Raw genomic sequence first — 26,985 nt, 5'->3', positions numbered from 1 at the left:
CCATTGTTTTGAACTGGGGATCCTGGGGGTGGGGGGGATGGGGGCAAGGAGTCTCAGGAGAAACAAGTGACCGTCCCCTCTCCCAGGACCTGGACCAGCCAATGCCAAGCCAACACTCGCACTTCAAGGGTGCCCAATAAGGCGGAGCAAGCAGGGGATAGATGGACAGACACAGAGGGCAGGGGTCAGACCGCCCAAGGTCACTGAGTGTGGGTGGCTGACGCAGCCTCTGGTTCCCTACTGGAGACATTCTCCCTTCACGGGTGACACTGAACAGAACCCTGGGCTAAGCTTAGGGGTTTAGAAGGAAGCACAGGAAACATAAGTAAGAAAATAACTCTTCATCCTTTCCAGAGGAAGCAGCCAGAGCGGGCTTCGCTCTTTGCTCGTGGTAGACAGTTTCTACCACTGGAGTCGCAAACCCGGCTCAGAATCTTCCCTCTGCTACTCAGCGACTGTGTGACTTGGGCCAGTTACTTCTCCCCTGAGCGACTGTAGGTAAACAGTGGAGGTGGATAGACATTGTTGGAAAGATAATATAGATGAAGTAGATAGTAACAATGGTAATAATAAAAAAAAAAGTAAATGCAACTTATACTCAATAAGCCCTTTTGATGTGCCAGGCACTGCTCTAAGCAACTTGTGTGTACAGTGTGTTTCCTAGAAATATTATTACTCCCGTTTTGCGGATAAAGGAAACTGAGGCCCAGAGAGGCTAAGTAATTTGCAAGAACACAGGTGCAGGTGATGGGTATCATGGTCTTGATTACCACACACCAGGGGCCTGATTCAAGCTAAAGCAAGGCACCAATGCTGCCACGTAATTCCTCTAGTTCCTCTTGAAAGGTCTCCAGCTGAATCATGGAAGTGCTCAGGGAAAGGAGCTGACCTGCATTAAGCACCATTATGTGTGCTAAGTGTTTTATATTTCTGTTGGGAGGCACGGGAGTGTCGAGTGGCAGCACCTGGGAACTTGTTAGACGTGTACGTTCTCAAGCCCCGCCACAGACCTGCTAAGTGGAAACTTCTGGGTGGAGGCAGAGGTTTTATCAAGCCTCCAGCTAATCCCGGGACATGCTGCAGTTTCAGAACCACTGGCATAGAGGTTAATGAGTATGGTCTTCGAGTCAGGGAGATCCAGATTGAAGTGCTGACGACCCTGTTCTGTGACCTTAGGCAAGTTACTTAACCTCTCTCTTTCTCAGTTTCCTTACCTGCAAATTGGGGATCAGAATAAGAGTACCTGCCTCGAAGGTTGTTGGGAGCATTCAGGTAGGTGATGTACTCCTAGAGACCTGCACAGTGCCTGAGAGTGGGTTGGCCTATAAACAGTAGCTGTGGTTGGCTAAAGGGAAAGATGGGTCTTTGTGGCCAGGGAAGCTCGCGAATCCCAGCTGGAGTGCAGCTCCCCATCCAGTGCAACCGAGTAGGACTGAGGGCCCAGTTAGGAAAGGTAACCCCTCTCTCCCAGGCTGAGGAGTTGGGCACGGCTGAGGTGGACCTCTCCCCCCCACCTGGCTGGTTCCTGTCTTTTTGCCTTGAGTGTCAACCAAAAGGACACATGAACTATGTGAGGCTGTTCCTCCCCCACCCTTTCTCAGGGAAAGAGCAAAGGCATCGCCAGGGAAACCAGATTTGAGAATTATAGTCTGGACACAGGGCAATCCCCAGACCCTGGGCTCGTGGGGCGGGGAGCCCTCTACGGCAGGTGGTCTTGCAGTTTCCAGGAGTGGGTCCTGGCTCTGGTCCTTGTCACCTGTGTGTTTTTGATGATTCCTTGGAGGCCTCTGGGGAGGTGTGTGCTGCTCTCCATGCCTTTCTCCCGAGGGGGGGCTCCTGAGGCCAGGCAAGGCAGAGTGCAGAGCTGACAGCCCCACCTCCCTTACCCAGCCTCTGGGAGCCCCAGGTTCCTGGCAAGAACCTCTCCCCAACTGTCCCCAGGTCCCCCGAGATATCCACATGCTTTAGTGTCACGTCACACTTTCACACCTCGGGCCCCAGCTCTGTGAGGTGGCCTACAGATGTTGTGCCCATTTGATGGGTCAACAAGCTTGAGGCCCCAGGAAGTGAGCTGGTGGCCAGCCCAGGACTATTCTGGTGTTTTCTTTCCACAGAACCACGCCTCCATCCTTTCTCTTTTCCTCTCTCAGACTTCCTTATCCGCCTTGAGACATCCCTGGAAGACAGTGACAAGTTGAGTGCCTGTTATGTCCCGGCTCAGAGACATGGGACCAGTCCCCTGAAGTGGCACAGTGGCAGAGCTGGGGTTGACCCAGGTCCTACTTACTTCTGAGCTGTGCTCTTATTCATGCTTTTTTTCTGGCTCTTTCCTCCCCTCTGCCCTCACTGGGGCCCAGTCACCACCCCCCGAGAGAAGAGCCCTTTCGTGGCGCACGCGGCCGTGACCTCACACCCTTCCTCTGGCTCTGAAGGCCGAGGTGAGCAGGCCTAGCCCTGAGCCAAGGAGGCCCAGCAATTACATCAGCAGGTGCAAACAAGCAGCCAGGGGCCGGGCCCGGCGTCCCATGGGGCTGGGGGTGGAGCTCCATCCGCCCCACTCAAGTCTGTTTCATTCCCTTCTTCCAGCTTGCATCAGCCTTTTGCAGCTCCGTGTCATCACAGAGTGGGCTGGGCAGCAGCTGGAAGGCCGGGGCAGGGTGGGAATTGGGGAGTGGGGCACCTGGCCGGCACCTCAAACCCGGAGGGAGACCCTGGAGCTGTTGGTCAAGATGTCAGCCAGCGCCCCTGCCAGCCCAGCGAAAGTACGCCTACTGTTTCTCACTGCGAAAAGCAATAATAAAAATTAGCAAATGCACAGGGCAGCCCAGCTGGCAAAACAGTTTCACACTTCTGACCTTGATGTTCCCAGCAACCCTGGAGGATGAAGCAAATCAAAGTGGCCCCATTTCCCAGAAGGGAAGATTGAGGTCCAGGGGGAAGTGGCTTACCTAAGGTCACCTCATGAGCCAGTGGCAGCACCAGTGTGCTTCAGCCTAAGAAATACGAGGGATTTTAGGAGGCTGAAGAATGAGAAATCCCTACAGTCGTCAAGGCAGAAGTAGTCAAAGCCTACTTCCTGGAGGAGGTGGCCTGACTCCTTGATGGAGAAGGAGGGAGCTGCAGACAAAGCTGTAGATTTATTTCTGCACCGATGGTGGCTCGGCAGGCAGAAGGACCATCACATGGCTGTGGGGCTAGGCTGGAAGCAGACTGAGCATGAGTCTGGGAGTCCGGCTGTCTGGGTCCTTAACCTTGAATCTTTGTTGTGAGCTTCTCGTTGGTGGAACTGAAGCTTGGTTGTTGCTCTCCAGATCCTGCTATAGGCACGATCAAGGGGAAGCACTCAGAAAATGTTTGATGAATGAATGAAGGAATGGGGGTGAGTCCCTGCCCTGTCTCCCTCAAGGTGCACCTGTGCGGCCACCTAGGCCTTCCCCTGGGCCAGTGCCACCTGTCTCCCCACATCTCCACCCTGATAGCTCAGCTGCTCACCCAAGCTCAGGGCTAGGGTCTTCCCCACTGTTGGAACCAGAGAGAGGCAAGGGCAAGAGCATTGGGCTGAGTGCCCGGATGCCCACATTCCAGTCCTAGCTTTGCTTCCAACCCTCTGTGTGACCTGAGACCAGTTACTCCCTACCTCTGGTCTGCAGGGTATTCCTGGGAGCCTAGTCTGCAAGGTCTGCCTTCCCTGGGGCCCATGGAGCCTTAGGGCTGGTGCCGGCCTTGTGGAAGAGGCAGCGCTGAGTGTGGAGGAAGGCCAGAGACGGATGTCACCTTCTTCCCTTGCCTCCAGGGCCCCAAGCAGGAACCCAAGTGGGTTCCAGGTTCAGAAAAGTACAAGAGACCCCCAAAGAGCCCCTCTCACCCCCCGCCATTGCCAGGTGCTCTCACGTTTCTCTTTCTCTGTCCTTCTTGCTGTGACTCTCCACCTCTCTGTTCACCTCTCCCAGTTTGTCCCATGCCCCATTTCATAGGTTGACAAAGGCCAGAGTCCGGGCACCCCTCTTCCTTTCTCCCTGTTGTGATTCTCTTTATGCCAATGTGATGCCAAGATACCAGGGGTGCTGCAGCCACTGACTGGCTGTTTGCACGGGAACAAGGCATTGCTCCTCTCTGGCTTCAGGATCCCCCTCTGGAAGTGAAGGGCTTGGACTTAGTTCTAAGGGCCCCACCGCCCAGGGTCTGAGCCACCTCCTGGTGCCTGCCAGGGGGCCCACACCAGCACTGGGGTGGGGTCTGGCCAGGTGTGGTGACGGGGCTGACGGCAGTTCGCGACGATGGCACAGGTTTTCCACTTTGCAATGTGTTGGCAGCCAGCTCCCCTTTGCGAGGAGGGGTGGCTCAACCCTAGAGCATGACGCTGGGAAGGCAGGGGAAGTTTATGCCTCGGGGCTCTCGAAGAACAGCCCTGACCCTGAACTTTCCAGGGCGGCCTGGGGACACCTCACCTGGAAGGGCAGCGGGGACGTAACCCGTCAGGCAGCCCCTGGGCCAGAGGCTGTACCCATGGGCATTTTGACTTTTCTGGGAGACAGGGATAGGACACCGGCATCTTTCTGCTCTGCGCCCAGATATGCAAAGAGATCCTGATGTCATTGCCTAGCGGCTCCCACACCAGCTCTGCACCCTGCGGCTCCTCCAACAACCCGGAATGCCATGCAGGAGCAGTCAGCCCAGCTGGCGTGTGCCCCTCTGGCGTGTGTGACTGTGAGAGAGGGAGAGGGAGATGCCTGGTGCACTTCACTGTGGTTTAAAAGTCCTCAGTTAACAGCCTTGAAAGAAAGCATAGGATACACAGACTGTGTCTGGCAAGACCCAGTAAGTAACAAAATATGTGCACATCTAAAAAATGTCCAGTGTTAATTCTGGTCACCTGGGGGTGGGAATGGGTGATTTTTATCGTCATCCTCATTTTTTCCTAAATTGTAATCAGAAGAGGTCAAGAAAAAACGTAGTTTCACTAGAAAGAAAAGGAGGATTTTTTTTTTTTTTTTTTTGCGGTACGTGGGCCTCTCACTGTTGTGGCCTCTCTCGTTGCGGAGCACAGGCTCCAGACGCGCAGGCTCAGCGGCCATGGCTCACGGGCCCAGCCGCTCCGCAGCATGTGGGATCCTCCTGGACCGGGGCACGAACCTGCGTCCCCTGCATCGGCAGGCGGACTCTCAACCACTGCGCCACCAGGGAAGCCCGAAAAGGAGGATTTTTAAAATAAAGTCCTCACTCCCCCTGGTGTCTAGAGGCCAGTTTCTTTTACTGGCTCTGCTGCTCAGGTGCTTTGTGATCTAAGGCTAGCCCACCCCTTCTCTGGTCTCCATCCTAGAGGACAGTAATTAGATGGTCCCTGAGGTTCCATCAGTTGGTGGCATCCTACAGGATGGGGTTTCCAAAGCGACTGGTTCCCATGGCCCAGGTCAGCCCAACCTATGCCCACCTCCTCTGGCTGCTCCCTCCCACCCCCACCTGCCACCCCAGGTGTTTCCAGAGAGGCTGGGCAGCACAGATGGAGAAAGTCTTGTGTCCTCAGTGGGCCCAGCTAAATGTGCAAACAGGATTTCCAGGCTCTCAAGGAGCTTGCCTTCCAGAGAGTAGACCTGTCCAGACAGACATCAAACAATCAAGTACATGGAGATGGTAATTCCAGAGAGAGATGAACACTGTCAAGAAAAACAAACAAACCAGGACAATGTGAAGATAGCATCAAGGATGGTGAATTTACACTGGGTGGTCAGGGAGGGCCTCACGGGGGAGGTGGCACTGGTATTTGAGCTGAGATCTCAGTGACAGAGAGTCAGCCCAGGAATATCAGTAGACGGGCGGGGAGGGGTGTATTTCAGAAGGAGAGAGCAGCGAAGGCCCTGATGTGAGAATAAACCAGGCATGTACAAGGGGAGGAAACACACCTGGGTGGCCTGGAGCCTCCGAAGTCTGGGGGTTCGGTGGTGGCTCGGACTTCATTCCGGGTGAAAATGGAAGCCATTGGAGGGTGTGAGCAGGGGAGTGATTTTTTTGTATTTTACAAGATCGCCCCAGCTGTTGTGAGGAGAGTGCATTTGAGGGGGCAAGAGGGGAAGAAGGGAGCACAGTAAGGGGGTTCTGGGCCGGGCGCCGTGGGCTTGGAGACGGTAGGAGGTGGTGGTGGGCAGTCGCGGAGTAGTTTGAAGCACATCTTGAAGGTTTACCTGGCAGCATCCGGGTTCGTCAGCATCACGGGTTGGATGCAGGGGAGGGAAAGGGGGGTCTCCCCATGTGGGGACCTAAGCTATTGGGTGTTTGGTGGAGTCTGATATTGCAACTCAAGCTCACCCCATCCCAACTCTGGATGGGGGAGAGATGACCAAATAAAATAGCAGGTCCCCCACAGGCCAGAGTCACTGCCATTGCCTTAAAGTTGACATCAGCAGCCCTAAGAAAGGAGCCACTGTCACAGCCTGGTTGGGGCTCTCTGGGTGTCCAGGGGGGTTGGTTGTGGATTGTGACCTTGAGCAGCGCTTGGGTGGGTCTGCTGGTGTGAGCATGTGTGTCTGAGTGTGACGTCTTAGGGGCTGCACCAGGCTACCAGCGGGCCCTTCCCAGGCTAGGATGAATCTCTGTTGGGCTGGGGCATCCCATACAAGTCCAAGACTTGTCCGGCCCACAGAGGAAGGGGGGCCAAGTGCTGGCATCAGGAAGCTGAGACCCTCTTCCCCTTCAGCAATCTAGCGAACTCTGGAGAGACTTCATTTGTTCATCTGCAAAATGGGCAAAACAATAGCGGCCGCCTGCCGGTCCCTCGGGGCATCATGGGCCAAAGGAGGCCCTGTGCTTTGACGGGAGGAGCTTTGTTTCTTGGTAGCTGAGAGCCTGAGCATGTCTTTTCACTTCTTTGAGCCCCAGGTTCCTCATCTGTGAAGTGGAACGCCTGCTTCACAGGATTTTATATTGTCTGTGATGTTTATTATCACACTGTGTGCTGGATAAATGGGTATTATCTGGGGGGTGATGGATGAGAGAGTTTTGCGTTCCTTGTGTAAGAGGAGAAGGGGAAGCAGAATGCCCCCTCCTCAGGGCCCAGACCTCCAGGCACAGTGACTAGGACTTGGAAGGGGAACTAAAAGTTGGCCCTAGAGGGACCGAGGCCCAGGCCGAGGGAACCCAGTGGCCAGAGGAAGGGTCTGAAGGGGGGGTCTGGGCCCGTGGGAATATAGCTTCCCCAAGTACCACTGAGAGTCTGCGGACAGACCAATGACCCGGGAGCCGTAGCGTCCTCTCTCTGTTTTGTAAGCAGTGTGGCCCCTAGAAAATGGAGCCCGGGCTTCATGCCAGGGCTGCACCTGCCCTGGGGCCTTGTCCCCAGCCTCACGTCAGATCCTTCACTTGTCCCAAGTCCTTCCGGGGGAAAGATTTCTCAGCGCCAGCCAGACACCCCTTCAGGATGCAGGCTCCTGCCCCAGCTGGCCATCTTGGTGAGGCTGCTTCCTGTGGCCAGCAGAGGAAGTGACGTCATGGGCATGGGCAGGTCTGCAGAGGGTATGGGAAAAGGGCTGTGCAAGGGGCCTCCTTTGTTAGGAAGGAGGCCCCCCAAGCCCACCAGCCCCCATTTGTCATCAGTAACGGCCATTGTAACCACCTCTGAGGGGGCCCCAGCCTGAACTCCACAGCCGCCAGAAGCCAGGGCCAGATGGAAGAAGGGCTTTGTGTCCAGGGAGGGGTCCTTCCATGTGGGGTTTGTGTGTTTTTAAAACATAATAATAAGCGGGCTCCTCTCCCCGCTCTCTCCCCACTCCCCACTGAGCACATCCACCTCACGGTGAATGGAAGAGATTTTCCATGCAGTGGGAGGTCAAGTCTGGCGAGAATTAGCCGGTGTCCAGGGGCTAGACTGTGATTACGGATGATAAATGTGCCCAGCGTGGGGCGTTTCTCTCTCCCTCACCTCCCGCCTGCCCCCCATCCTCCCCTCCCAGGCCTGCTCCTCAGTGTGGCACCGCCTTGCACCAGCCAGCCCTGCTCAGCTACAGATGCCCACCCCCTGCAGTTGAGCCCGGGGTGGGGGGTGTCCCAGGCCTGGCCTTGTCACCCACCTGGGGACAGAAACCAAGGGACAGGGGTATCGAGGCCTTCTCTACTAGACCACTGCAGCCTCTGAGGTCTCTCTGCCCTAGTAGCCAGGGGTGGACCTGGCTGAGATGGGTGGTAGTGAGTTTCCATCCCAGGCACGGGAAAATAACAGAGCCCAAGCTTTTACCCATAGCCACGCCATGCTGTGCTGTCTCCCGCCTCAGCCGTGAACCAGAAATGGGGCTCTGGTCCAGCTCGGCTGTTAGTTTGCTGTGTGGTGTTGCACTGGTCACTTCCCCTCTCTGAGCCGGTAGAACAGGCCTCTGCACTCGACTTGCTGTGCTTCTGGCCTACAGGGGCTCAGGTGTCTATAGGCCGAGGAGGCTGCCAGTGCGGGCTTTCAGGACTCCCCACACACGGCTCAGCCGGAGAAGCTTTGCCCCTCCCTGGGGCATGGGCTCTACCCAGTTAACAGAGCACATTTGCATCTGTTTTCTCAGCTGACCTTCACCACAACACCTCAAAACTGACAGGGCAGTACCTATTAGCCCCTTTTTCATAGATAGGGAAACTGAGGCCCTCTCAAGGTCTCAGTGGCAGAGTGAGAATTTGAGTTTGAACTGGTCTGCTGGCTCTCAGGCCAGCCCATTCCACCATGCGCCAGTCCAGTCTGGACCCAGGCTCAGGGTCACCATAAGGGAAGCACAACCCCTCTGGCCTCCCCTAGCAACCAGTGACAGTCTCCCATCCAGGGATGTCTGAGCACTGTAGTTTTAGTCTCCCCCTCCTCTCAGGGGTAGTTCTGGGAAATACGGTTTCTTTACCTTTGTCCTGAACCCACTTCCTTCATCTCCAAGGCCCCTGGCTTCTGCTTATTCTAGTGGCTTAGATTCTGGTACGTCTTAAATAAGCCCGTGGCCTTGACTTCCACCCCATCAGGACCTCCCACCTGCCAGGTGTGTCTCCACACTAGGCTCTGCCCAGCCCCAGCCCCTGGGAAGGAACGTGTGGCCTGGCCCGGGTCCTGCTGTCGGGTGGCGACCGGGCTCAGACTCCTGGCTCTGTCTTGCAAGCTCCACTCCCGTCCCAGGGGACGGGTACCCTGTCCTGGACCCCATGGGGGACACCAAGAACCATGTGGTGTGCTCCCTGCTTTCTAGAAGCAGCCACCCACAACTGCCAAGGAGCCTTCGAGCTGCCAGAAGCAGGGAGGCGCCAGCAGACCCCCACCCTGGTCACCTCCCCTCCCCACATTTTAAGCGGATTGTGAGCAAAATGGAACTTGCCCATGAGGAAGCCAGGTGGTGAGGAGATGCCAAACAGTGTCTTGTGAATATTTGAGAGAAAGGCTAGACGGCCAGGAGGGCACGCCGCAACCTTCAGAGGCTGGGACGCTGTCGTGGGGAAGAGGAAGCACACTGTTTTGTGTAACCTCAGAGGCTGAAATTACAGCGATGGCTGGAGCCTCCGACAGCAAATTTCAGCAGAAAGTAAGGAAAGCTTTTCTGTTAGATTTGTCTAAAGGAGAGCCTGGCTGGGAAAGGCAGTGGTGAGCTCCCTATCCCTGGGGGTATGTGAGTCAAGGTTGGATACGGAGTTGATGGGCAGGGGGATGTCGTACGAGATGGCCCTTGCAGTGACCTTTATCCCTGTGATTCAGTGCATCCAAGTGAGCCCCGCGGACAAGACACCCCATACAGGCAGGAATAGGTAAATGAGAAGCGCGGGTTTGAATGGTGCCCACCAGAGAGACTCTAGTGGTCATTTTCATCCGAGGCCGGGGTGGGTGGGCTGCGGCATGGTTGGCAGAGCCCAACAGTAAATAGTTCCTCCTCCGCCCTCCCAGCCTCCCCCCAACGCTGTGCATTAGGATCCCAGTAGGTGCTGGGTCTTTGCACCAGGAATAACGCTGGCAAGAAAGGTGACCCCACTTTAAGCAAATTCGCTTCGTGCAGAAAAACTTTACCCAACAGCGCCCTGTCCTACATTAACAGATTCCCCATCAGGCATCTTCAAATCTCAAAGTGTGAGAACCATAGTGGGGCTCAAGAGATTGACTCTACCAACTTCCCGATTTGACAGATGGAGGCCCCGAGGCCTGAGAGGAAGGCCACACAGCAGTGCTAGTCCCCAGCTGGGGTGAAAACCCAGGGCTCCTGACTTCAGTGGTTCTCTTCCTATGTTTGACCATCTTTGGTTACATCTGTGCAGGGATGTGTTCTCTTTCATACCTTCATTTTGGATTAGCTAGGCCATTCGTGTGTGCAGCTGTAAAGGCAGGATGCATTTTTGCAACTATAGGTTCAAATGAATTCTGCCATTGGAAAACCACACTTTATGTGGGCCATTTTCCCACCAGGGGGAAATTCATATCTGGCCTGGCGGTGGCAAAGACTCCTCCTCCTGGGGGACCTCTTCCTCGGTGTTTTATTCTCCTCTGTGAAGATGGGGCAGTGGGGAGAGCAGTAGTGAAGCCAGGGAGACAGGTGACCGAGGGATACGGCTCCGAGCCTGGCTTCCTCCCGCTGATCAGGTGACCTCAGGCAAGTCCCTTGATGCCCCATGTCTTCATCTGTAACATGGGAAGATAATGCTCACCTTGGGGGTTGTGAGGAGTAAATTAGATGAACTATTTGAAACATCTGGCAAATAATTCCCAGTTCAGAAGTCAGATTCAGGTGTCTACCTGCCTGGAGGCGCTCCCCAGCTCTGCTACATACTAGCTTTATAGCCCTGTATCAGCTACTTAAACTCTCTTGGTCTCAGTTTTCTCATCTGTAGTATGAGGTTAATAATAGTACCTAACTTATAGAGATGTGGTTCCCAAACTGTGTGCCCAGGCACCCTAGAATGCTACAGGGGGTGCTGTGGGATATTTTTAATCTCCATGGAAACACAGCAATACTGGACAGCTGCCAGATACCACAACAACTACTAGCTCAAGATAGCTTACAATTTCAGCGTCACACACACTTCTTTCCTTTAGATGGCCCCATACCTTTGCAAAGCTGGGAATTTGGCATTTGGGAGTACTCTGAGACAAACTGTGAGGGCAGCAATGTCTCCTATGATTCCAAGACATCCCCATTATAAGTCATTGTGGCTATATAGGAATGGAATACAAATATTACCTTTCTTTCAATTTACGTGTATTATTTTTTCCAATGGATACTTAGTTGTTAGGATATACACACACCCACCCACAAACACGTAAGCTGGTTGGATCTAACTACTTAATAAACAAAACCACTAGGAATTTCTTTTGGCCGTGGGATAAAATTACTGGGTAAAAATTACCAAGACATTAAAGACCAAAAAAGTTTGGGAACCTCTGTCAAGGATTGCCGCAGGGCTCAGTGAGTTAATATAAAATAACCCTCTGAAGGCCTCTGGCAGAGGGAGCACCCCGGAACCCCCAACTTCATGATTCTTCCTCCTCCAAGCTGGAGAGGGAAGGCTCAGGTGTCCCCCCTCCAGGACACCTGAAGAACCTTCCTCAGCCGCTAAGGCCCAAGCCAGGGCCAAGGAGGAGGGGACATGTCCACTGGTCAGGACAGGGGCCCGACTCAGTCACTACCCAGGCCCTGGCAGCACCTCCCACACACCTTTAATTTGTGTTCACTGAGCACCTACTGTGTGCCGGCCAGCACGTAGTCCATGGTGGTCCCTGTGGGGAGGAATCTCAGATCGGCTCTTGCTGCTGCTTCCTTGTTTCCTGCAGGACGTCTGAGGGATGGGGATGTGGGCAAGCGGGCAGTGGCTGCGTAGAGAGCCACCCAGCACTGTCCTGAATGACAGGGAGGCAGTGATGAGGATGCCCAGCCATCCTCTTGCCAAGACCAGGGCTGAGTCTTCGTGCCAGGGCTGAGAGGAGGGGTGGGGTGGCAGGGTGGGGCACGGGGCCGCCAGACTCAGGCCTGCTGCCCTAATGGATGTCTAATGTTGACTTTCCTCAGTCGAGTCTCCGCCTGCTTTGTAAATGAGCCACATTAGGGTCATGAAACAAAGTCATAAATGCAGCCCGCAGTGCCACAGAGAGCCAAGGCGGCCGTCACCCGGAGGCTGTGTGGTTAGAAGGTAGGGCAAGCCTGCAGCTGCATCCGTGGCTTCCCATATACCTGCTCTCATGGCCACCATCCCCAGAGGGGGGTCCAGTCCCCCTGTTTCACAGATGAGGTGCCTGAGGCCAGTCAGGACTGGTTCAGACCCTGGGGTGTCTGAGTCTGAAGCCTGAGCCCTGCCCTACACTCCTGAGGCCTGAGACTGAAGCAGGGATGCTGGTGGCGGGAGGTGGGCCTGGAGTCCTCTTGGCTGCACCCAGCTCTCCCTAGAACCGCCCGCCTGGCGGGAGGGTCACAGTGAGCAGCTCTCAGGCCACCGGGAGACCCATGTCCAGCTCCCTGGGCACTGTGTCATCTCGCCATCAACTGCCCACATTCCCAGACCCTAGGGGCTGCCAGTTTACCTACAGAGAAGGTGTCTCCCTGTCTGGCAGAGGAAAGCAGGTGTTTGGGAGCCCTGGCCTGGCCTCGGGAATCCTCGGTGCTTTTCTTAGTTTAGATGCCCACTAACCAGGTGACCTTGCGTCAGTTTGATGGATTTCAATTTCCCAAGCTTTGAAACACAGAAAACAGTCCTGGCCTTGCTGGCCCTTTGATGAGAGAGCCCCCATAATTGCAGACACCCAGCCAGTGTCAGGGTCTATTAGGAATCTCAGGTATGGGGACACCCACAGTGTTATGGAGCTGCTCCAAAGATAGGCAGTGTGGAGCCCCGGGCAACACTGAAGTCTGGTTTCTTGGGTTCAAACCTTGGTTCTGCCTCTGGCCAGCTGTGTGACCTTGGGCAAGTTGCTTAACTGCTCTGAGCCTCAGCTTCCCCATCAGTAAACTGGGGACCAATATAATATACCTTACAAAGTTGTTGCAAGAATTAGGTAAGTTAACTATGTAAATGGAAACATAGCAGTTAATTCCAGGGAAGCATTAGTTGCTATTTTGATGCAGCAGTTTGTACCTAGGCTCCTCCTAGGCACTCATGCATGTTTATCTCATATGATCCTCAAAAGATCCCAGAGAGAGGAGGAGTGCTCACTTCCCTTCCCTCTTCAGAGACAAAGTAACGAGGTTGGAGTTAAGGGCTCTCCATGGGTCACAGGGAACATGCTGGATTCATCCTTTTTCTTGCTGGCTTCCCCTTCGGTCCCCCAGGTCACGCACACATACCCCACCCACAGCCCGGAGCTTGGAGCCAGTGACAGCCCATGCATTTTCTCAGCGCCTCCGACTTAGCAGAAGCTGTGATCCACAAGGAGATGACACTGATAAAGCACGTTAGGCACATTTTGTTCATTCTGCTCTTGAAGAACCATGTGTCCCTTTGGCCCCTCTGCCCAAAGGGGGACTCCCCATACCTGAGATTCCCGTGGCCTCCTGGGGCCCCAGCTCCACTTGCTGGACTGGAGCTCTGGGACAGTGACAGGACTGCGCAGGCTGGCGAGGGGCTGGGCAGACACATGCACCCCTGCAGCTTAATTCGGTATTTCCTCGGGAGCAGTTAGCAGAGGAGGACAATGCTGGGCAGACACATGCACCCCTGCCGCTTGTCCCCAGCCACCTGATTGTTTGGGGCTTGGCATTGGAAAGTCAATTTTCCTACGTGGATTGTAAACCAGTAGCCTGGCCCAGCCTGGTTTCCCTCCCTCCCCACACTGGTGGTGGCCAGGCCCCTCTCCCTTCCTGTTTGTCTCACCTCCCGAGGTGCTGTTCTTTCCAGGGAGCCGGCCGGTTTCCATCTGGCCCCTTTGCGGGAGGAGATGGCCGCCTGCACAGCCTCACTGCCTTCCCAGCCTCCCGAGTGCCCTCATCCATAGGGCCGAGGGTGTGGATTTGGCTGAAGTGGGAAATGCTAAGGGAGTGGAGCAGAGCCACAGACCAGAGGAAGGGAGGGTCTGGGGGAAGGCTACAGGGAAGGTGGTCTCCCCTGCATGCTGCTGCCTGCCGTGGGCTTCCTGGAGGAGGCAGCACTCTGGGAACAAGCACCAGGGAGCCCAGGCCTGCTGCTGCCACCCCACCTCAGCCCACCCTCGCCCCTGTGGGCCCTGACTTGTCTCCCTGCTTCCATCAGCCTGGCTGGCTAGGGCTGCACAGGGCAGCTGTGGCTTCGGGGCAGAGCCGGCCTGGTTTGAGCTCCAGCCTCAGGCCCATTTCCAGCTCTTCACATACTGTGGCATCGCCGTGGGAAACTGGAGGGAGGCCGGGGAGGGCCGGTGGGGAGAGCTGGAGAGGGGTGTCTTTGCCCTGACGGGTCACCTCACCTCCCTGGGCCACCCTGACTCCTCCATCTGTAAAAAATTAGAATCACACAGCATCACAGGGCTGGGACTGGCTCCAAAACACAGCCTCTTAAAAGCAGGTCACAGTGGGGAAACCGAGGCCACAGGAGTGTCAGACCTCGCCCAGGCCACAGAGGGCGGCCCAGCAGGTCTCCTCCAGCTGCCTAGCCCTCCTCCTCCCCTGGCCTCCTCTCTCTGCCACGGCCCCCAGGGGATGGAGGGGACCCGGGCCTCCCAGCCTGTGGCCTCACGGAGCCCTCCCACCCTCCACCCTCTGCAGGCACTGATTCTGGCAGCGAGGTGCTCCCAGACTCCTTCCCGTCGGCGCCGGCAGAGCCGCTGCCCCACTTCCTGCGGGAGCCGCAGGACGCCTACATCGTGAAGAACAAGCCGGTGGAGCTGCGCTGCCGTGCCTTCCCCGCCACGCAGATCTACTTCAAGTGCAACGGCGAGTGGGTCAGCCAGAACGACCACGTCACGCAGGAGAGCCTGGACGAGGCCACCGGTGAGCCCACCCCACTTGCCGGGCACCCCCAGGTCACCCCAGGCCCAGACGGTCCTGGGCCTGGCTCCACCCTGGCTCTGTGTGAGACCCCATACAGCCACGGCAACCCCGGGCCTCCCTCTGAGGTTCACCCTGGACCAGTATTTCCCCAAGGCTTGGCCGCTTGCCCTGTCTGGCTGGGTGACCAGGTGAAACAGCACCAAATCCCTTGCTGAGAGGGAGCTCCCTTTTCCAGTTACCTTCCATCCTCTGTTTACATCAAAGAGCAGGTCCTGTCGGGGACAAGGTTCTTCCCCGCTCCCCCAGCACCTGCTGTGCTCCCTGTTTAAGGAAGAGGAGCCGGCTCTGTCTTGCAGCCCTGCCCCAACACCCAACCAGAATTCTAGACCATCGCTAGTTTCACAGGTCCTCTGTGTTGGTGAGAAATGATACCGTTTTTGTTCACAATAATGATGCAATGCTTCCTTCATAGAAATCAGTTGGCTTCAGTTTTTTAAAAGGCCTGTAATATTAAGTAAATAATCATAGAGGTGGTGCTAGGATGCAGCCCAAGTCCTGCAGGAGAGGAGAGTGGCAGAAGCGTGGGAAACTAGGAGGAAGCGTGGGATGTGTGCAGGACCCTGGGCACCCCCCACCCCAGGCAGGAGGCAGAGCCTGGGGCTCCTCACATCTCCCAGAGCCCAGCCCCTGTTTACAGTACAGGAGCTTCGGGGGTGGAAATCCTTTCCCCGACTCAGGCCAAGAAGGGGGGCCACCCACTGCGGGTCACCTGCGGACGGCCGGCTTTGGGCAGCCCCAACCAACCCCAGGCTCGGGGTGGCTCCTTTGCCCCAGGGCCTGCCTTGGCTTTGATTTCATTTTTACCATCTCTTCCCTGACCTTTTCTTTCTCCTCCTTTTTCAGCCCTCTCTTCTTTCCTTCTGTCTCTGCTGCTTCTCCCTTCTCATCCCCGTCTCCTTTTGTCTCCTTTTGTGTCTTTTTTCCCTTATGTTTCTCTCTCTCTGCCTCAGTCTCATACTTGTGTCTCTCCCCTGACATACTCTCTTTCACTGTCTCTCCTTTCTTCCTCCTTCAACTTCTATTTTTCTGTGAAAAGCTGACAGATTTCAGAACCACTCAGGCTTAAAATCATACCCCAGAATGGACTTAATGTCATTCAACGCTGTGCCCTAAAAATTGGTTAAAATGGTAAGTTGTAGGTTATGTATATTTTACCAAAAATGTTAAAGAATTCCAAGAATTTTAAAAGTTAGAGTTGGAGTCTCATTCTCACTCAAAATCTAAAAATAAAAAAATGATTTTTTAAAAAAATTATTTATTTATTTATTTTTGGCTGCATCGGGTCTTGGATGCAGTGTGCGGGCCCTTCGTTGCCGTGCGCGGGCTTCTCTCTGGTTGTGGTGCACGGGCTTAGTTGCACCGTAGCATGTGGGATCTCAGTTCCCTGACCAGGGATCAAACCTGCGTCCCCTGCATTGCAAGACAGATTCTTAACCACTGGACCACCAGGGAAGTCCCAAGAAAAGGATTTTTTATCTGATTTTTTTTTTTCTTTTTTTTGGCCACACCGCACGGCTTGTGGGATCTTAGTTCCCCAACCAGGGATTGAACCTGCGCCCTCGGCAGTGAAAGCATGGAGTCCTAACCACTGGACCACCAGGGAATTCTCCAAAAAAGAAACTTTTAAAAGGAAAAAAAACCCATATCCCAGCTGCCCCCATGCTCTGGCTGTGTGACCCTGAGGAAGTCACTCAACCTCTCTGAGCCCCAGTTTCTCTCGTGGTAAACTGGGATATTAACAGGTCTTGGTGAGGATGGAACAAGGTGGTACCTGTACAGCGTTGAGCACAGTGCCAGGACCCAGCAGGTGCTCAATAAACACCTGTTTCCTCCATCTTCTTTCTGGGTTTTTGTTGGCTTCTTTCCTCTTGAAACCTATTCTTACTTCTCTGTCCCCCTGAGCCCCTCTGGCCCTGCAGAGCAAGGGGACAGTGTATCCTGCTAGGGCCCCTCACAGACTCTGTGATTATTAGTAACAGGGTGGCTCTTACTCCCCTGCTACCAGACACACAAGTCCTGCCAGCCCTAGAAATCAAGACACTGTTGTCCCCATTAGCTACAAAGAATGGACAGTGGTCCAGCAGGCCACACCCTTGGCAGCAGTGTGGCTGGTTCCTCCTTCTCTCCACCCCTAGCCCTCCCTGGCACTCTCTGAAGCCTTGAAAACAGGCTGGGGGCCAAAACAGGTGGGATGAGCCTACCCACTAGCTCATGCCAGGTCAAGGCAGGCAGCCCAACTCTGGGTGTCCTGGTCCAGGCACTGCCTGCCACTGGCCATCATGCTGAGGGGGACACCTAGTCTGGGACCCAAGTCTGGGGGACCAAAGGCCCCTGTCCTCTTTGCCTGCTGGTGACCATTGCCACGGTGTCAAGCCCTGCTGGGTGGTAGTTTATCTGTCCAGCTGTTGGGTGCTCCTGAAACATTCTGGATGGATGACCCCCTAGAGAGGGGCCACTCCTTCAGGCTCCCAGCCTGGTGAATAAAGGCCAGGGCCCCACTCTCCTGCCCCGGGCCACGCAGCATCGCTTGTAGAGCAAGCAGTCCAGGCAGCCACTGGCAGCAGGCAGGGCCCCTGTCCCCCAAGAAGCCTCTTCCCTCCTGGTGTTCCACCCACAGCAAACATCAGCCCCCTCCAATTTAGATCCCTGGCCATCAGGAGGGGTTCCTCACTGTCTGGGCTCCCAGTGCAAGGGCCCCCCTCCCTCAGGATGCAGGAGAGTTAAGGCAGTGATTTCACTGGGAGAGGTCCAGAGAGCTGTCATTCATTACTGGGCAGAGCTCTAACTGGGGCAGGACGCCAGACAGCTGATCTCAGCTCTGCTGGCAACTTGCTCTGGGACTTTGGGCCTGCCACCTACCCTCTCCAAGCCTCAGTTTCTCCAGATGAAAAAGGAAGGGGCTGGATGAGATCCAGATGAGCTGCCAGCTTAGATTTGTGTCCAGCCTGGGCTGGGTGCTGTAATCACCGTGATTCATTTAGAATTTACCCTGAGTGTTTTACTCTGATGAGGGAACCGAGGCTCAAAGAGGCTACGTAACTTAGCGAAGGTCACACAGTTGGGGAGTGAAGGTAGGGCCAGAATTCAAACCTGTCAAGAAGCAGTCCAGCCCTCCACCTAACCACCATGCCACAGGACTACAATGTGTACACTCAACAGTCCCACCTTTGAGGGGCTTATCAGAACCCACAAGCAACCATGAGAAGATGAGCTCAGATACATGATGGCGAGGAGGAATAGCTTTAGGAATTCCGAGACCAAGGGGGTAGTCAGGGAGGGCTTCCTGGTGGAGGAGGCCTTACAGTTCTCCCACAAGCTTTGGGGAGGAGCTTCGGATGGGTGCCCTCATCCAGGAGGGTTCATCCCTTTCCTGAATGTAGAGGGTTTTGTCAAGGGAGGATTGGCAAAGACTGAGTGATTCCTTCTCTGTGGGCTGGTGGATCCAGTCATTCAGGGAGGCCCTTGGGCCCTAGCAGGGAATCATTGAGAGGTTAGGGGTTCCCAGGAAAAGGGGCCTTCCCTCAACTCCAACCCCACAGGCTCCTGAGCCATGACCAGAGAGAGGCCACATGCTTGCCTCATATTTGTTGAGCCCATTGTCTGTGCCAGGCCCTGGGCCACAGCAGTGAACAGGGCAAAGCACCACCTCATTCTCCTGCAGGAGATACAGTTAACACATGAACACGTCAATAAATAATACAGTTCCAGGTAATGGTCAGTGCCACGAGGGAATCAGGCCTGGTGGGGAATGATAACTGCATAGACCAATGTCCAGTGCAGTGGTGGGAGTGCTGAGCGGTACTTTGACAGCTGGTGGGGGTGGGCCAGCATCAGGGGGCTTCCCTTTGAAGTGAGGCCCAGCCCAAAGCTGACAGTGACTGGGAGTTCACTGGACACAGAAAGGACAGAAGAGAGTTCCAGGCAGGGGGCTGGATGTGCAAAGGCCCTGTGGCTAGAGAGGCCAGGAAAACATGAGGGCCTGGAAGACACCCAGTGAGGCTGCAGTGGGTAGATCGTGCAGGGCCTGGAGGCCACGTGGAAGGTCTGGGTCTTTACACTGGGATGACTGGAGACATAGCAGGGGAATGACATGCCATTTGTGCCTTTTGAAGAGCTATCTGCAGGGTGGAAAGTCGATTGGATGGGGGCAGCGGGCTTGGGTTAGCCACTGAGTTTCCAGGTGAGCTGCAGTGGTGGCTTGGGCCAGGCTCGAGGCAGATGAGATGAGAAAAATGGAAATGTGAGGCACTTGGGAGAGGAGCCCACAGGACTCAGCGGGTTGGAAAGGAGAGAGATACTATGGTCCCATGTCTGGTGTCTTCTGTCCTCAGACCTGCCCCCTGATGGTGTCTCTCTCCTCCTCCCAGGCCTGCAGGTGCGAGAGGTGCAGATCGAGGTGTTGCGGCAGCAGGTGGAGGAGCTGTTTGGGCTGGAAGATTACTGGTGCCAGTGCGTGGCCTGGAGCTCTGCGGGCACCACCAAGAGTCGCCGGGCCTATGTCCGCATTGCATGTATGCCACCCTGACACCCTCACCCCATTCTCCTGAGCCCTTCCCCTTCCCTGTGGATCCTGGAGAGAGAATTTCACACACAGACATCAGGGCACAGGGATGCCAGCTCAGAAGACTCCATGACCCAGAACCTGTGACACCTTTGGCCCCAGGATTTCTAACGGCCCTTTTTTGCCTACTTTTGTATAAGGAAGCTGCCAGCTTCCTCACCATCCCCGGCCACCATGTGCATAGGATCCCAGAGTCAGGGAGGGAAGCTTGTTCCCCCGAGTCCACCTGCTGAGGCCCCCATCTTGGAGAAGAAGTTCTCCAGGTAAAGGCCGGGTGTCCCCGTGAACATTCCCTTGGTGTGCACTGCCACCTAGTGGCTAGAATGGGGCCCTTCAGGATACAGCTCTGCCTGACTGGCCTCCTCCCTGCACCGCCTGACTGTGCCTTGGAACACTTTTCCTTCCTTCTCCCAGACCTGCGCAAGAACTTCGATCAGGAGCCCCTGGGCAAGGAAGTGCCCCTGGACCATGAAGTTCTCCTGCAATGCCGCCCACCAGAGGGGGTGCCTGTGGCTGAGGTGAGTGGGGATATGGGCAACTTTGGGCATGGCAGAGGCCAGCCAGGCATGGTATTTGCCACCAGCCACAATGCCTCAGACTTCCAGAGCCCTCGCATTTCACAGATGGGGATATCAAGGCTAGAGACAGAGAAGGGAACTGCAACCTCTGTAGAACTCAGCGCATGCCAGACCCCAGCTGGGCCCTCCATAGGCATAACCCCACAGGATGGGGCAGAGCTGGGGCAGGAACCCCCAGGGCTCCTTGGGTTGACCCCAGGCTCAGTCTCCTGCAAGAGAAGTGGCCATATACACCATTTCCCCCACCCCACCCAGAACCCAAGGCCCCAGCGTTAGTGGATCGTAATACGTGCATCTGAACACAGACTCAGCCCACAAGCTGATCACCCCTTCCTACACCACATGGCCTGGGCATCCCTGGGTGGTGCCCACCTGTCCTCTTACTGCCCTGCTTGTGTTCCAGGCCTGCTTCCTCTCTCCCGCTGCCCGCACTCGTGGTCCTCTAGTCAGAGCAGGGCATGGGGAAACATCTCAGCTTTGTTGCCAGGGACCTCAGTAGAACAGGACTGGGGAAGATGGAACCCTGGGCTTCCAGCTCAGAACCTTTGCTCTAATCACTTAGCTTCCCCCCAGCCCCGGCCCCCATCTGGAAATGAGCTCAGACAGACACCTTCTGTAATAGCTACCCCTCGTGGCTGCCACATGTGCCAGGCACTCGGCCCGCTGGTCCTCACAGCAACCCTTCAAGGTGGATATTGTCATCCCACCTTATGACTGGGAACACAGCACTGGGACAGGTGAAGCGGTCACCCAGGGTGACCCAGCTAGTGAGTGGCAGAGCTGGCATTTGCACACCCAGGTCTGCCAGACCAGGGACCATGTTTTTAATCACCTGCCAGGCCTCTCACCCTGGCTCAGGGAGTCGGTTTGCGGAGTTAATGATGAAGACATGTTCTTATTTAGTACCAGTACTTACCGTGAGCCAGGCATGGCCTCCACACTTTCCATATACTGATTCATTTCATCCTCACAGTAGTCCTATGGGTAGTGCTATTAAATATCATCTTACAGTTGATGAAATTGAGGCCAAGTGGAAGTCCCTTCCCAAGGCCACTCAGCTGGTGGGTGGTCATCTTAACCACTGTGTTCCGTAGTGTCCAGCGCAGTGCCTGGCCCGTGGAGGCCCTGCCCCCTGTGTCACCACCATGGGTGGACATGGCTAGAACTGCAGTCCTGTTTATGGTCAGGCCTCCCTTCCCCCCAAGAGAGGGCCCACTCCCGGGGGTGCAGGGGATCGGGCCCTGGGCCCTCACAGCTGCAACCGTGCCCCTGCAGGTGGAATGGCTCAAGAACGAGGACGTCATCGACCCCACCCAGGACACCAACTTCCTACTCACCATCGACCACAACCTCATCATCCGCCAGGCTCGCCTGTCAGATACGGCCAACTACACCTGCGTGGCCAAGAATATCGTGGCCAAGCGCCGCAGCACCACCGCCACCATCATTGTTTACGGTGCGGCCCAGAGTGGGCTGGGTGGGGGTGCGGGGGAGGACACGGCCAAGGGAGGGGGAGAGCCTGGGGCTATACGGCTGACCCTTCCCTACCCAGAAGCCAGCAGGACCTTGGTGAACGGGTGGGGAGGAAGAGGAGGCCCAGAGAGGGGAGGTGCCGTCGCAAGGTCACACAGCAAAACTAGTGGTGAAGTCAGGAGCACTTGCCCCTTCTCAGGCCCTTTGCTTATCCCTGAAGGTGAAAACCCAGTTCTCTGAGAGTCAGGGCTAAGGCAGGGCCCAGTCGGTATCCCCATCCCCGAGCCTGTTGTTCTAGCAGTTAGGGACTACTGTTCAGGCCGGTCATCTGTTCCTTGCTGTCCCCTTGGGTGGGAGGGCCAGAGCCATGGCTACAATGAGTGTCGTAGAAAGAGCCCTGTACTGGGTTCCAGTTCCAAGCTCCCCATTACTCACGGGGAGACCTTGTGTAAGTGTCAGCCCTCTCTGGACCTTTGTTTGCCATTGTACAATGGGGCGGGGAATAGACAGTGACCTCCTGGGTTGCCTCTGGTGCTGACAGATGCAGCCCAGGTCTGTCCGCTGGTATCTGAGTCCACAGCCCTGGAGGCAGGAGGGGTCCAACTAGGAAGGGCCAGGCCTCAGCAGAGGCGCCTCATCATGGCTGGAGGATGGGGCTTGGAGGCCCCACGGGGCGAAGAGCCATGCCAACCTGCTGACAACTGCTACCCCTGCAGTGAACGGCGGCTGGTCCAGCTGGGCCGAGTGGTCACCCTGCTCCAACCGCTGTGGCCGCGGCTGGCAGAAGCGCACACGGACCTGCACCAACCCCGCCCCACTCAATGGAGGTGCCTTCTGTGAGGGCCAGGCCTTCCAGAAAACTGCCTGCACCACCGTGTGCCCAGGTGAGGCCACCGGCCAGGTGGCAGTGCACCCATGCCCAGCCCCATGCCAGCCCCAGCCCTGCCTTCTGTGCTTTGGTGTCTGCCAGTCAGAACAGCCCATCTCTCCCCGTTAGGGTGGGTGAGGACAGAAGGTGCTTGTCCCGGGCCCCCCAGCTGGCTCACCAGGCTGGACTGGATGCTACGCCCGCTGACCTGTTCTGCCCTGGGCTGCGGGAGACACAGAGGCAGAGGCTCTGAGCTGCAGTCTGAGGGGTGGGCGGTCTGCTCTCCAGGCCGAGGGTTGTCAGCGCCAGCCCCCAGGCCGGGACCCCAGAGGCTCCTGGGGTCAGAGAGCCTGTGCTCCTGCCCTTGACTGCTAGACACACCTGGCCGCTGACCCTGCAGTCCTCTCTTTCTTCTGTGTTACTCTGTGGCCCCGTTGGTTGGTCTGTGTTCTCTCTTTGGTGCCATGTTTGTGTGACTGATGTGGTGTTTTTCACCCTGGGTTTGTGCCTCTTTGTGTACACTTGTGCCCTGGGCTGTATCTGCGTCAGTGACCTTATGTGTCTATTTGGGCTGTCTTCGCCCACCTGGTGCTCCCGTCTCTGCACTGGCATGAGGCGTGGGTTTCTCTGGATGGCATGCGTGTGTCTTGGGTTCCTCTTTCCCTGCTGCACTGTGTGTGTGTGTGTGTGTGTGTGTGTGTGTGTGCGCGCGCACTGCTGTGTTGTGCACACATAACCGTGTGTGCATTCTATGCATGCGTGTGTCCCCATGCACCACGTGCTGTGTCCCCACAGTCGATGGCGCGTGGACAGAGTGGAGCAAGTGGTCGGCCTGTAGCACCGAGTGTGCGCACTGGCGCAGCCGCGAGTGCATGGCGCCCCCTCCCCAGAACGGAGGCCGGGACTGCAGCGGGACCCTGCTTGACTCCAAGAATTGCACCGACGGGCTGTGCGTGCAGAGTGAGTCCTTGGAAGGCAGGGCCCAGGGTGGGGGCTCTGGAGCCAGATACGGGCCCCCTGGCCCCCACCTCCCAGCCTGCAGTGGAGCAGCCCCTCGGGGCCCCTGCCCACCTGCTACTCTGTCATCTCATCCATGCATCTCCCCGTCACCTCCTCTACCACCCTTTCCCTGCCGTCTGTGTCATTGTCTTTCCCTTTGTTTCCCTCAACAGATAAGAAAACTCTAAGTGACCCCAAAAGCCACCGTAAGTCCCATTTCATGGCTGTTCTCTTTCCTCTGGGGGGATCCCTGGTTTTCCTCAGTTGGCTTTTCCAGGGGGTGGGGTGCAGGGCAAGGTGAGGGGCAGGGAGAGCTGAAGGTGCCCACTACCAGCCCTCCACGGGATTCCCAGCACCTGACGCTGCATGTGGCATGGTCTTCATCACAGTCAGACAGGCAGACCCTCAGCTGACAGAAAGGCCCTAGGATGCCATCCTGACCCCTCCCGTTATAGGAGGAGAAACTGATTCTCAGAGAGAAGGGACATTCCCAAGGATCCAGCCAGGATTCGAACCTAAGTATTTGGCCAGAGCTGGTGCTCCGAGCCCCACCCCTTGGTTGTCCTCTGTGGGAGGCCGCCAGCAAGCAGGCCCACACCTGCCCCTCACTGTGCCCCCAGCAGCCGACTGAAGCCTCCTAGGTCCTTGGGATGCCCGCTGCTCTGCGTCAGACCCTGGGGGCTCATCATTCATCCCCCAGGGGCTATGCTCCGCTGTGGTAAAGCTGCTTGGGCAGATTGGTGTGTGGTAATTAAACCACAATTTCCAAATAATTCTGGAATTATCAAGTCAGTAATGAGGCCTTCAGTGCAACTCACAGGGGGGCCAGACTGGTGACTGATTAGATATTGTAAATCACCAGGCAAGTGACCCCCATGATTAGTGACGATGTCATGAGGCGAAGCCCCCAGAGAGGTGGGAGCCCAGCCCTGGGGACCTTCTCGGGCAGCTCTCCTGGGGAGCCCAAGGATGAGGAGAGATGGGGGTCCAGAAGGTGGTAGAAGCAGGCAAAAATGAGGGCTGAGAGCCCTGCCCTACCTTGCTGAAGCTCAGGCCTCCACCACGAAGGAAAGCGGGCCTTCTTCTCCGAGGGTCCCTGGGGAGGGGAGGGAGTGGACAGGGGCTTCCCGGAGCTCCCAAAGGAAACAAGGGGGAAGGGCAGCCGTCTTGGCTAGGCTGTGCTGTCCAGTGTAGTAGCCACTAGCCACGTGTGGCTTGAAAATTGTATTTATCTTAGCTGAAAATAAATATATTTAAAAACTCATTTCCTCAGTCAAGCCAGCCGCATTTTAGTAGTTTAATGACCACCCGTGGCTAGTGGCTGTCATGGGGGACAGTGCAGACACGGGATGGGCCATCACCATGGAAAGTTCTGTTGGGCAGCCCTGCTTTGGACCCTGCCTCTTGACCCCGACACTTCCTCGCCTAGCTATGTGGAGTTACTTCTAGCTGAGCAGCAGCCTGCCCTGCCCCTCACCCAGAGCTGGACCTCCTCCAGCCCAGCAGCCTGTCTGGGGGCAGGGAGTGTCGACATGGGTTGCCTCCCTGAGCCCCTTCCTTCCCTTCCACCTGCTCCCCTCCTCTCCATCCCATTGCCACGCATCTCATTCCCCTCGTCCTGTTCCCCCTCCATCCCTCCCTCCCCACCCCCGCCCACCTCCTGCCCTCAGCACAAAATGGAAGGTGAGCTCAGAGCGGCTACTTGCAGAGATTTCTGGGAATCAGGGCCTTGGGTCCTATAGAGATTGCTGCAGGCTGCTAGTGAGGCGCTAGGTCTTAATCCCAGCTCTGAGAGGACACTTAGTGGTCCTGTGACTCTGAGCCGCAGGCGCCTTGTCACCTCCTGGGCAGAGAGCAATGAGTTAACTCTCGGGAGCGTTAACTCCAGGAGTCCCTTTGCCTCTCCATGCCACACGGGGAGGGAAGCAGGGCAGGGAGGCAGGGACATTTAGACCATTTTACTTATAGAGACTGATGCTCAGATAGGTTCAAGCCTTGCTTGAGGTCACCAGCCTGTCTGGCAGGGCTCAGATAAGAACCTAGCACAACTCCACTCTGTCCCAAGCCCTGCCTCTCCCCGGGGACCAAGGGAATCTCTGGCTCCCTCAGGGCCAGCGCCTCTGCCCCCTGGCCCTCACTCAGCCCTCCTGTCCCTGCAGTTCTGGAGTCCTCGGGGGATGTGGCGCTGTACGCAGGCCTTGTGGTGTCCATCTTCGTGGTGGTGACCGTCCTTGTGGTGGTAGGGGTGGTCGTGTACCGCCGCAACTGCCGGGACTTCGACACCGACATCACCGACTCGTCCGCCGCCCTCACTGGCGGCTTCCACCCAGTCAACTTTAAGACTGCGAGGCCCAGTAAGGACCTGGGAACGCCTGGGGTGGCGGGTGCAGGCAGGGTTCCCAGGGGGTGTGACAGCCAGCCAGACCAGCCAGACCAGAGCAGAGGCTCCTGACTCCCTCAAGAGGTTTTCCTAGAGTTTTCTCTAAAGATCGCTGGATGAGTTTGGTTACAGAGATGCAGGAAAGAAGAAGTAACCTAGGTGGTGAGTCCCTAAGCTTCCTACCGCAGGTGGCAATGGAACCTTTCAGAGCTAGACGTTTGGGTAGGATTTTGTAAAGGAAGGCGTCCCGGCAGGTGCAGACAGTGGGACAGGGCCAGCGAGGCACGGCTGGTCTGACTGCAGCCCCCGGCCCTGCAGACAACCCGCAGCTCCTGCACCCATCTGTGCCTCCGGACCTCACTGCCAGTGCGGGCATCTACCGCGGACCCATGTACGCCCTGCAGGACTCGGTCGACAAGATCCCAATGACCAACTCGCCCCTGCTGGACTCCCTGCCCAACCTCAAGATCAAGGTCTACAACTCTAGCACCACCAGCTCTGGGCCAGGCCTGGCAGACGGGGCTGAGCTGCTGGGAGTCCTGCCACCCGGCACGTACCCTGGTGATTTTGCCCGGGATGCCCACTTCCTGCACCTGCGCAGTGCCAGCCTCGGCTCCCAGCAGCTCCTGGGCATGCCCCGTGACCCGGGGAGCAGTGTCAGCGGCACCTTTGGCTGCCTGGGCGGGAGGCTCAGCATCCCTGACACAGGTGGGTCCCTGCTCTGCTCACCCATCAGTCTGGCCTCAGCATGTCCCCTCTAGACAGTCTCAACACTCACCCAGCAGAAGATAGGGCTTCCCTGGTCCCATTTCACAGATTGGGAAAGTGAGGCCCAAGGGGAAGAAGTGATTATAAAATAGAATACCTGGAGTCCAGGCCTGCCTCTGCCTCACAAGGGCAGGGGAACTCTCTAAACCTCAGTTTCACCATCTGGTGAGTGGGAAAGTATACCCCGATATAGTCAACAAACCTACAGAGTGCTGTTGAAAAGGCAGGGCTGCCCAGCTCAGGTTGCAGAGCCAGCAGCTGACAGTTTCCCAGCATCATACACTGAGCTAGGCTGGGGCTGGCACTGCACCTTCAGACTCCAGGTCTTTGCCCCATCGCTACACCCGATCGCAATGCCAGTGGCCCCTGCGCTACTGGACAGCCCCTCTGCAGTCAGTGACCTGGCCTTTCCCTGCACCCAG

The 26,985-nt window shown here is 56.4% G+C and overlaps 1 protein-coding gene across 1 annotated transcript in view; it reads left to right on the top strand.

Moving 5' to 3' along the window:
• Positions 1 to 26,985, top strand: part of UNC5B (unc-5 netrin receptor B) — an 86,722-nt gene that overhangs the window by 49,272 nt on the left and 10,465 nt on the right. The window contains exons 2-10 of the mRNA XM_060034840.1: positions 14,652 to 14,876; positions 19,304 to 19,447; positions 19,912 to 20,015; positions 21,351 to 21,531; positions 22,265 to 22,432; positions 23,212 to 23,376; positions 23,589 to 23,621; positions 25,575 to 25,769; positions 26,114 to 26,503. Coding sequence (XP_059890823.1) covers positions 14,652 to 14,876; positions 19,304 to 19,447; positions 19,912 to 20,015; positions 21,351 to 21,531; positions 22,265 to 22,432; positions 23,212 to 23,376; positions 23,589 to 23,621; positions 25,575 to 25,769; positions 26,114 to 26,503 — 1,605 coding nt within the window. The remainder of the gene's footprint in view (positions 1 to 14,651; positions 14,877 to 19,303; positions 19,448 to 19,911; positions 20,016 to 21,350; positions 21,532 to 22,264; positions 22,433 to 23,211; positions 23,377 to 23,588; positions 23,622 to 25,574; positions 25,770 to 26,113; positions 26,504 to 26,985) is intronic.

The sequence above is a fragment of the Delphinus delphis genome, chromosome 16, assembly GCF_949987515.2.
Source record: "Delphinus delphis chromosome 16, mDelDel1.2, whole genome shotgun sequence".
Classification (NCBI taxonomy): domain Eukaryota; kingdom Metazoa; phylum Chordata; class Mammalia; order Artiodactyla; family Delphinidae; genus Delphinus; species Delphinus delphis.
Note: the sequence above shows the minus strand (reverse complement) of the source record. Positions and strands in the feature narration are given on the sequence as shown.